This window comes from Moschus berezovskii, chromosome 3 (genome assembly GCF_049115385.1).
Source record: "Moschus berezovskii isolate FMDL1 chromosome 3, NW_MosBer_1.0, whole genome shotgun sequence".
NCBI classification, from domain to species: Eukaryota; Metazoa; Chordata; class Mammalia; order Artiodactyla; family Moschidae; genus Moschus; species Moschus berezovskii.
The window spans coordinates 116,306,611-116,316,573 of record NC_142462.1 but is presented as its reverse complement, the minus strand read 5'-3'; the positions used below and the strand labels follow the sequence as shown (position 1 = coordinate 116,316,573).

Below are 9,963 nucleotides of genomic sequence, written 5' to 3'. Positions count from 1 at the left end.
TTGTGTCTCCCTTCATTGGCAGACAGATTCTTTACCACTAATGCCACCTGGGTATATCTATCTATCTATATACACATAATCTAGAAAAATGGTAACGATGAACCTATTTGTAGGGCAGGAACAGAGACAGAAGTAGAGAATGAATTTGTGAGCAGCACAGCAGGGGAAGGAGAGGATTGATGAACTGAGAAAGTAGCACTGAAACATGTACATTATCTTGTGTAAACAGCTAGTGGGAAGTTGCCGTGTGGTGCTCTGTGACAACCTAGGGGAGTGGGATGGAGGCTCAAGACAGAAGGATATATCTGTCCTTCTTTCCTTTCCGTCGCTCAGTCGTGTCCGACTCTTTGCGACCCCGTGGACTGTAGCCTACCAGGCTTCCCCGTCCATGGAATTCTCCAGGCAAGAATACTGGAGTGGGTTACCGTTTTCTTCTCCAGGGGATCTTCTGTGCTTAGGACTAATTCACGTTGTATGGCAGAAACCAACAAACACTGTTAAGCAATTATCCTCAACTAAACTTTTAAAAAAAAATCTTATATACTGAGTCTCTCCCTCTACCTCTTTGGAGCAGTTTCTCAGAACTATATGAAATGCTATCTCCTGGGCTATCCTCATTTTGTCCCAAATAAAACAACTTAATAAAAAAGAGAGAAAGGAAAAAGAAAAGACAGAGGCAATGAGATCTGAAGAACAAAGTTCAAGACTTTGTCATTTACTAGCAGAGTGCTCCTGTGCAAATTATCAATTTTTTTTTTTTTCTGACCATTAGGGTCCTCATTTCACAAATGAGGGCAATAACACCTCATTTTTGTGATCTAATAGAGCCAAAGCACCCGGAATAGAAGCATCAGAATGTCACTCAGATATTGTTTCTTTTCTTCTTTCCCTAGATTCTCTGGATCACCTCTTCATCTTACCCTCAATCTAACTCTGGATATGGGGTAGGTTGCTGAATATTCCCTGAAGACTCAAATTGTGCCGCCTGCATCTCTGGGATGGGCCGTCTCAAAACCAGGCAGGGCTCACCACAGCCCGACTCCTCTCTGGGTCAAAGTCTGCATTTGTGATGTCCAGGTGGGGACACAGTTCCTGACACATGACAGGCACTGGGAAGCAATGGTCCAAAGAATGAGTGGGTCTGGTGCCGAAAGATGATATATCCTTGGAAAGTCCTTTAGGGGGGTGTCCAGTTGTTTCCATAGAAAACATCATCATCAGAGTGACCACAGCTGACTTCATAGGCAGGGGGTGGAGTCAGAGGTTCCAGTCTTGGGGGCGTCCACAAGGTCTGCAGATCAGGAACAGTGGATGCAGCCCGTGACCACCGAAGCCGTAGGCTGACTGGAGGTCTTCTAGGACTTGCTGAGGTCACAGACCCCTCTGAGCCCACTCGCCTGTCCAGTCTGGCTCTCCTGGGCTCCTCTGGATGGTTAGGCTGTCCCTCCTCAAGTCCTGGGGGGATTACAATGCTGCTGTAAGAGGGTGGTTGGTCCAACTCTTGGGAGTGGGGCTGTGGCTCCATCACTGTGGCTTCGACATAAGTTGGCACCTCAAAGGCTTCATTGTCCCTGAGTGGGGGTGGGGGTGAAGAAATAAGGCTATTGGTGGCTACCTGAAAGGAGCCTTTCTTCCCTTTTCTGTCTTCTACCAGTGAAAGACTCCTCCGCTCCCTGCTACCAGTGACCAGGGAAAGCAGAATCTGCCTGGAGGCCAGAAGCACAAAGGGAGAATGGGTCCACATGTATCCTTCCAGTCCTGCCCACCCCTCAACTCACCGTGCATTGCTGGAGGCCCCTGGGCTCTCGGTCTGCCCTGATCGAGACCCCCATTCCAAAAAACAGGCCAGGAGGCAGACCAACAAAAAGAAGCCACCCAAGCTGAGAAAGAAATAAGCCACAGGGGCGATGTCCGGCCGTATCCCCAGCAAAGCCAGCCCCAGGAGGAAGGAGGTGCAGCACAGGAAGAGAAGCGGCTTCTCCAGTTTCCCCCACGGCTGGCCTGGCACCATGGCCCCTCCCCAGGCTCCTGCAAAAAGACACACAGCTGTTGTGTCCAAACTAGCAGTTGGCATCACGGCTGGGTCAGATTTCAAAGTAAGCCTGTCAGACACCTGTCTGGCTTTGTTCTTTCCATCTCAAATCAAAATAAATGGCCCAAAGAAATGATCTGCAGGGTCCCCCCACCCCCAGCTCTGGAGTTTTCTCTAGGATCACCTAGGAGTATGATCCCAGGGTGTCGATATATGTGGAACAGCCAGGAAACCAGCACAGCAGTTCTGACTCCCAGCCCCTGTGTGAGTGTATTTGCTGTGCCATGACCCCTAGTTCCTTCCTTTTTCTTTCTTCCCTGTGATCTCTCTTCCAGCTCTACATTTCTATGCCTTCCAGGTCCCAGTAGTGGGTAGGCCTTGCCTGGGGCCTCTCCGTGCTCCCTGGCATCTCAGGAATCCAGGTGATGGGCAGGCCACGCCCTTATTTTTGCTGGCTCTAAATCCCGCCCCCCCCCCCCCCCCCCCCGCACCTCCCTAGTCCCAAGCCCTCAGTCTGACCTCAGCCTTACCCTATTTGCCTCCCTCTTCCTATTTCCTCCAGTCAGCCCATGCTCCAGTCGGAGGGAGAAAAGCGTACACAGACACAGGACACAACTCCCTGAGAGTCTTACAGACGAGAGTCTTACAGACAAGAGTCTTGAGCGCGGGACCTCGGCCCAGCTAATTCTTGACCTCTCCCCGTCCCACGTGTGTCAGCAGGGTCCACCAACCTCTATGGGCCCTAACTCAGCAAACTCATACTTCAAGTGTCCTGCCTGAAGTCATTACCGAAGGGGCTCCGAGGCTGGTGGGGAGAAGCCTTTTCTTTGCTCTGCAACACAGCAGCAACTCCCAGGCAGCCTGTCAGGAGTCCCCTGAACTCTGCACAGGAAGCAGTCACAGATTCTAGAAAGGGGCCAGAGGCCCTCCTTACACCCCAGCCCCAAAGGCACGACCCTCCCGCCCTCTTACCTGCGCTAGGACTTCCACACCTGTCTCAGCCCACTCGGCAGTAAGTAGGTTGGGGCAGGGCGAGGAGGAGGGTGGAGGAGACGGGGCGGAGCCCACTAGTTCCACCCACTTTTGTGCCCAGATCCCTACATTCCTGCGCAGGCTTCCTCCTTCTCTTTCTGCTGGAGGCTGAACTACTTTTGCCCCACCTGGAATTTTTCTGGCTCTTAGTTACTCCATCTCCAACCCCTCAACCCCCACAGAGCCCTAGAGAGAGTACTCCCCAACCTCACCCCCAGTGATCTTTGTACTTTGAATCAGACTTAAATTCATCTTTCCTTCTCCCTTCTTCTCAGTTCAGTTCAGTTCAGTCGCTCAGTCGTGTCCGACTCTCTGCGACCCCATGAAAAGGCGCTTGGTATTCCCAGCTGCTGCTGCTGCTGCTAAGTCACTTCAGTCGTGTCCGACTCTGTGTGACCCCATAGACGGAAGCCCACCAGGCTTCCCCGTCCCCGGGATTCTCCAGGCAAGAACACTGGAGTGGGTTGCCATTTCCTTCTCCGTATTCCCAGCAGTTTGCATTATATTTAGCTAATAATGTTTTGTGCCTGGGAGCAAGATGTCAAGCTGGGCCCTGCAGGGCTCCTGGGCACGGAGGTCTTTTTGTCCCCCATTTCTTAAGTCAAAACTCCAGCCTCCATGACCTCTGAGTTCCAAAGAGCAGAACAATTGCTAATCAGGGGAGGAACGGTCAGCAAACCACCTGAGGCAATTTTAAAGGGACCAGAGAGGCTCAAGGTTAAGAGCCACAACCGCCTAAGACCCTGAATACAACCTCACCCTTTTGAAACTTTGTTGAAGAAGGAATGCAAGACTGTTACTGCCTAGACCCTTATCAGACACCCTTGCCCAACTATATAACCTCTCCCTACTCATCCCGGAGTGGGTCACATTTCCTGAGACCCCGCTGTTACTTTGTGGCCAGCCATTCTTTCTTTCTCCTCCATAACTGTCTCCATATTTATGTTTGGCATTGGTGCGCAGACGGCCAAGATTTTGGCAACAAGCAGAGCAGAGACGGTGGTTTATTTACTCTCCGTGTGTCATTTGCCCACTGTGGGCACTACTGCTGGTACAGAATGATGTGTCCTGCTTCCCCTGCCAAAGTGTCATTTCTATAAATTCCTTGCTTTCTGCAGACCTGTAAGATGTGTTCGTGTGTATGCTGCTTTGCTCAGTTAACTGTTTTTTGTTTTAAATTTTAATGCTATAAATTTTGCTGAGGATGATGGGATAGTACTTTATGTGCTGTGTAAGTGTGTACATGCTCAGTCGTGTCTGACTCTTTGCGACCCCATGGACTGTAGCCCCCCAGGATCCTCCGTCCACGGGGATTCTCCAGGGAAGAAGAATACTGGGGTGGATTGCTACTTCCTCCCCCAAGGGATTTTCCCAACCCAGGGAGCTAACTGGTGTGTCCTTCATTGCAGGCAGATTCTTTACTGCTGAGCTGTTGAGGAAGCCCCTACTTTGTTACCAAGTCCAAGCTCACTCTGCGCGTTGCACAACAGACCAATGAATCCTGAAGACGAGATGTTGAGGTAAAGAATACAATTTTATTTGGAAAGTTGGCTTACCAAGAAAATGGCAAACTACCTTCCCTAAGTTTCAAAGGGCAGTTTCAAACAGTTTCTAATTAGGGAAGTAAAGAAATGTAGAAACAAAGGAAGAGCTGTCAAGAAACAATAGTTTCATGATTAAATGGAGTCCTGGTTTCTCCTCAAGGGATATAGTAACAATATATCTTTGAGTCTTTTAAATGGCAACCCACTCCACTACTCTTGCCTGGAGAATCCCACGGATGGAGGAGCCTGGTAGGCTACAGCCCACGGGGTCACAAACAGTCGGCCACGACTGAGCGACTTCACTTTCACTTTTCACTTCTTTCAAGGCCCCCACCTAGGTGGAGGATGGTAACTTTAGACAGAGCACAAAAGTTTGGCCACATAATGCAAAGAGTCAACTCATTGGAAAAGACGACGCTGATTCTGGGAAAGAGTAAAGGCAGGAGGAAAAAGGGATGACAGAGGATGAGATTGTTGGATGGCATCACTGACCCAATAAATGTGAGTTTGAGCAAGCTCCAGGAGACAGTGAAGGACAGGGAAGCCTGGCGTGCTGCAGTCCCTGGGGTCGCAAAGAGTTCCACACGACTGAGCGACTGAACAAGAACAACAAAGATTGAAGACAAAAGGTGAAGGACTGAAGCGGACGAGGCAGTTAGATAAGCATCACTGACTCAGAGGACGTGAATTTAAGGAAACTCGGGGAGATAGTGCAGAAGACCCTGGCCTGCTGCAGTCTGAGAGGGGAACAGGTAGAAAGGCCACAGATCCCCAAGCAGCAGGAGGAAATGAACCGCAAGTGGTAGTGTTTTCCTTCTCTACACAAAACTAAAGAGGCTTCTTTTAATTATGTGTTGATGACACCTGGTTCTGCCTTGAGCTAACCAATGCGTTTTTCTTATGGAAAAGTTTTTCTTAAGCTATGGTAATGAAATGATGTATTTGCTTTGGAATCTACCTTTCTTCAAAATGGTTCCACCTAAGACTAACCTTCCACCTAAGGCTTCAACAGTACGTGAACTGTGAACTTTCAGATGTTCAAGCTGAATTTAGAAAAGCCAGAGGAACCGGAGATCAAATCGCCAACATCTGTTGGATCATCGAAAAAGCAAGAGAGTTCCAGGAGAACATGTCATGTCCAAGTCTGCGACCCCATGGACTGCAGCCTGCCAGGCTCCTCTGTCCATGGAATTTGCTTTACTGACTACACCAAAGCCTTTGACTTTATGGATCACAACAAACTGTGGAAAATTCCTAAAGAGATGAGAATACCAGACCACCTGACCTGTCTCCTGAGAAATCTGAAGGAAGGTCAAGAAGCGACAATTAGAACTGGACATGGCACAACAGACTGGTTCCAAATTGGGAAAGGAGTACATCAAGGTTGTATGTTGTCACCCTGCTTATTTATGCAGAGTACATCATGAGAAATGCTGGGCTGGATGAAGCACAAGCTGGAATCAGATTGCCGGGAGAAATATCAATAACCTCAGATATGCAGATGACACCACCCTTATGGCAGAAAGTGAAGAAGAACTAAAAAGCCTCTTGATGAAAGTGAAAGAGGAGAGTGAAAAAGTTGGCTTGAAGCTCAACATTCAGAAAACTAAGATCATGGCATCTGGTCCCATCACTTCATGGAAAATAGATGGAGAAACAGTGGAAAGTGACAGACTTTATTTTTTTGTGTGCTCCAAAATCACTGCACATGGTGACTGTAGCCAAGAAATTAAAAGACGCTTGCTCCTTGGAAGAAAAGCTGTAACCAACCTAGACAGCATATTAAAAAGCAGAGATATTACTTTGCCAGCAAAGTTTCATCTAGTCAAAGCTGTGGTTTTTCCAGTAGTCATGGTATGAATGTGAGAGCTGGACTATAAAGAAAGCTGAGCGGCGAAGAACTGATTCTTTTGAACTGTGGTGTTGAAAAAGACTCTTGAGAGTCCCTTGAACTGCAGGGAGATCCAACCAGTCCATCCTAAAGGAAATCAGTCCTGAATATTCATTGGAAAGACAGATACTGAAGCTGAAACTCCAATACTTTGGCCACCTGATGTGAAGAACTGACTCCTTTGAAAAGACCCTGATGCTGGAAAAGATTGAAGGCGGGAGGAGAAGGGGATGACAGAGGATGAGGTGGTTGGATGGTATCACTGACTCGATGGACATGAGTTTGAGTAAACTTCAGGAGTTTGAGATGGACAGGGAAGCCTGGCGTGCTGCAGTCCATGGGGTTGCCAAGAGTCGACACCTCTGTGCGGTTGAACTGAACTGAAGACTAACCTTGTTTTCTTTTCTCAAACCTTGGGCTGATAATGGCTTAACAAACCAGTATTGATGTCAATTGTTTTATGGCCAGGGATGACACACCTTGTGCCATTCTATCTCAAAAATGCATATTGTAGGAGACAGGCCTGGTGAAACTCCCTCAGCCTTGACGTGTCTCTCTTATCTGATTAAGAGCTTGCTAACAGACATAAAACATCTTTCTAAAAACTAGCAAAGGGGCGTTCTTTCTGCCCCCTTCTGATGTCTACGTTAGAAATTTTCTCTATCTCTCTTATACTTTAATTAAATTCTGTTACACAGAAAGCTCCTGTGGTCAAGCCTGGTCTTTGGCCCTGGATCAAAATCCTCTTCTCTGGAGGTCACAAATCCTGGCATAGCACACCGCTCGCAGCAGCAACCTTAAAGTCCATGGGGTTGCAAAGAGTCGAATACAACTTAGTGACTGAACAACAAAAATGAAATCAAAAGATTAGACAATTTTAATTGTAGGTTTGCAGAAGAGAAATAGCTAAAAGATTGGTAAATAGCTCTAGGGTTTTTCTGGTGGCTCAGTGGTAAAGAATCTGCCTATCAATGCAGGAGACACAGGTTCGATCCCTGAGTAGAGAAGATATCTTGGAGAAGGAAGTGGCAACCCACTCCAGTATTTTTGCCTGGAAAATCCTGTGGACAGAGGAGCCTGAATTGCTGTAGTCCATGGGGTCGCAAAGAGTCTGAAACATGTACAGTACAGACTTGTGTACTGATCAACAACAGCAACAAAATTCCTGGAGCACCGCCCTGTTACCTCACCACCAACCAATTAGAAGAAAGTCACACACCCTACAACCTTCACCTCCTATTTTGCATTTAAAAACTCTTTCCCAAAACCATCAAAAGACCACTGGGTCTTTTGACTATGGACCGCCCACTCTCTTTATGTGGCCCCTATAATAAACCTTTCTCTGTCCCAGATTCCCACGTCGCAGTTTGTCTGGCCTCACTGTGGGTCAGAAGCGAACCTGTGTTGGGCAACACTTCCGCTGTGAGTGTCTCAAGGTGACTGATTAGTTTCAACATTCTCTGAATCTCTGAATCTAACACTGTTCCTGACACATGGTAGGTGCTCACCGAGCACAGTTGAATGTTCTCATTAGAAGGCTACCGATCCAACTGGCCTCGCCACAGACTGGAGATCTGGGATCCATTCTTTTCTGTTTGGGATCTGGTGGTAAGTCTGGGTGAGGCAGGTGCTGGGAGGTGCAGAGTGGCTGGAGGAGTACTTTGCTCTGGAGGCAAGGTTGGACTCTGTGCCTTCAGAGTGTTGACAGTGGACCAACCAGAGGGGTAGCAGTGCTGGGGCATGGCCAGGACTGCCTCAGCAGAGGATGTGTGGAGTGTGGGGCGGGAGGCGGGGAGAAAAGGAGAACAAGAGTGAAGTCACGGATAAAGAGTGAGTGTGTCTGGGGTTGTGTGTGTGTGTGTGTGTGTAGTGGTGGGGTGTCAATGTTGATTCTCTGTTCCTGGTTGACAGAGAAGAGACAGAGGTGATCAGTGTAACAGGAAGGCTGTGGTAGTCTAAATGAGCTGTCTGTCTAGGAAATGGGGATAGGGGGTGGGAAGAGACCTGCTTCCTATCAGCTCTCTGTATCCTCGGGTTCTACGTTCACTCAGATTCATCCCAACTAGCGTAGAAAATATTCAGAAAAGAAATGTAGAAGGTTCCAACAAGCAAAGCTTGAATTAGTTGAGTACTGGCAACTATTTATATAGCATTTATTGGGTATTATGAGTAACATAGAGATGATTGACGGAGAAGGCAATGGCAAGCCACTCCAGTACTCTTGCCTGGAAAACCCCATGGATGGAGGAGCCTGGTGGGCTGCAGTACATGGGGTCGCTAGGGGTCGGACACGATTGAGCGACTTCACTTTCACTTTTCACTTTCACACATTGGAGAAGGAAATGGCAACCTACTCCAGTGTTCTTGCCTGGAGAATCCCAGGGACAGGGGAGCCTGGTGGGCTTCCATCTATGGGGTCACACAGAGTCGGACACGACTGAAGTGACTTAGCAGTAGCAGAGATGATTGAAGGTATATAGGAGGATGTAGCAAGTTACATGCACATTACTGCTGCTGCTGCTAAGTCACTTCAGTCGTGTCCGACTCTGTGTGACCGCATAGACGGAAGCCCACCAGGCTCCCCCGTCCCTGGGATTCTCCAGGCAAGAACACTGGAGTGGGTTGCCATTTCCTTCTCCAATGTGTGAAAGTGAAAAGTGAAGTCGCTCAGTCGTGTCCGACCCTTAGCAACCCCACGGACTGCAGCCCACCAGGCTCCTCCATCCATGGGGTTTTCCAGGCAAGAGTACTGGAGTGGCTTGCCATTGCCTTCTCCGAAGAGACTGGAGTGTTTATAGGGTTTCAGCAGCAGTACACTCTGGTCACAATGAGCTTGCAGTGAGATGTAAGCGTTCCTTTTTTAATCTTTTAAAGACTTCATTGATTTATCGCTTTTGGCTGTGCCGTCTTCGTCGCTGCAGGGCTCTCTCTAGCTGTGGTGAGCGGGGGCTACACTCTAGTTGCAGCTCGTGGGCTCCTCGTTTCGGTGCCTTCTGTTGTTGCAGAGCACGGGCCCTGGGGAGTTTCAGCATTTGCGGCGCTCGGGCTCTAGAGCAAAGGCTCAGTAGTTGTGGCTCAAGGGCTTCGTTGCTCTGTGGCATGTAGGATCTTTCCAGATCAGGGATCAAACCTGTGTCTCCTGCATTGGCAGGCGGATTCTTTACCGCTGAGTTTCCAGGGACGTCCTGAGATGCGCTTTGAATGAAGGCTTTTCCACATTCGTAGCATTTGGGGTTCCTTAACCAATCCCCTGGGCTTCCCTGGTGGCTCAGAGGTTAAAGCGTCTGCCTCCAATGCAGGAGACCCGGGTTTGATCCCTGGGTCGGGAAGATCCCCTGGAGAAGGAAATGGTAACCCACTCCAGTATTCTTGCCTGGAGAATCCCATGGACAGAGAAGCCTAGTAGGCTACAGTCCACGGGGTCGCAAAGAGTCGGACACGACTGAGCTACAGAACGGAACGGA

General features: G+C 48.7%; 1 protein-coding gene across 3 annotated transcripts; it reads right to left on the bottom strand.

The window, feature by feature from the left end:
* Positions 1–685: 685 nt before the first annotated feature.
* On the bottom strand, positions 686–3,058 carry TMEM139 (transmembrane protein 139). Of its 3 annotated transcripts, none has more exons than XM_055420308.2 (3): positions 3,005–3,058; positions 1,779–2,028; positions 686–1,571 (listed from the first exon to the last, which is right to left on the bottom strand). In XM_055420308.2, exons 2-3 carry the CDS (start codon positions 2,009–2,011, stop codon positions 1,178–1,180), a joined length of 627 nt encoding a protein of 208 aa, XP_055276283.1. In that variant the 5' UTR covers positions 2,012–2,028; positions 3,005–3,058; the 3' UTR covers positions 686–1,177. The 3 variants fall into 3 exon arrangements, with proteins under 3 accessions (XP_055276283.1, XP_055276285.1, XP_055276282.1); XM_055420310.2 differs by lacking the exon at positions 3,005–3,058 and adding an exon at positions 2,822–2,947; XM_055420307.2 differs by lacking the exon at positions 3,005–3,058 and having other exon boundaries at positions 1,779–2,089.
* Between the last annotated feature and the right edge of the window lie 6,905 nt (positions 3,059–9,963).

Excerpts from the sequence above, each read along its gene's own strand:
- TMEM139 (XM_055420307.2), bottom strand. The coding sequence starts at position 2,074 with ATGCCAACTGCTAGTTTGGACACAACAGCTGTGTGTCTTTTTGCAGGA. Across the intron at positions 1,572-1,778 it reads GGGGCCTCCAGCAATGCACG|GGACAATGAAGCCTTTGAGG; the intron begins GTGAGTTGAGGG and ends ACCCCCACTCAG.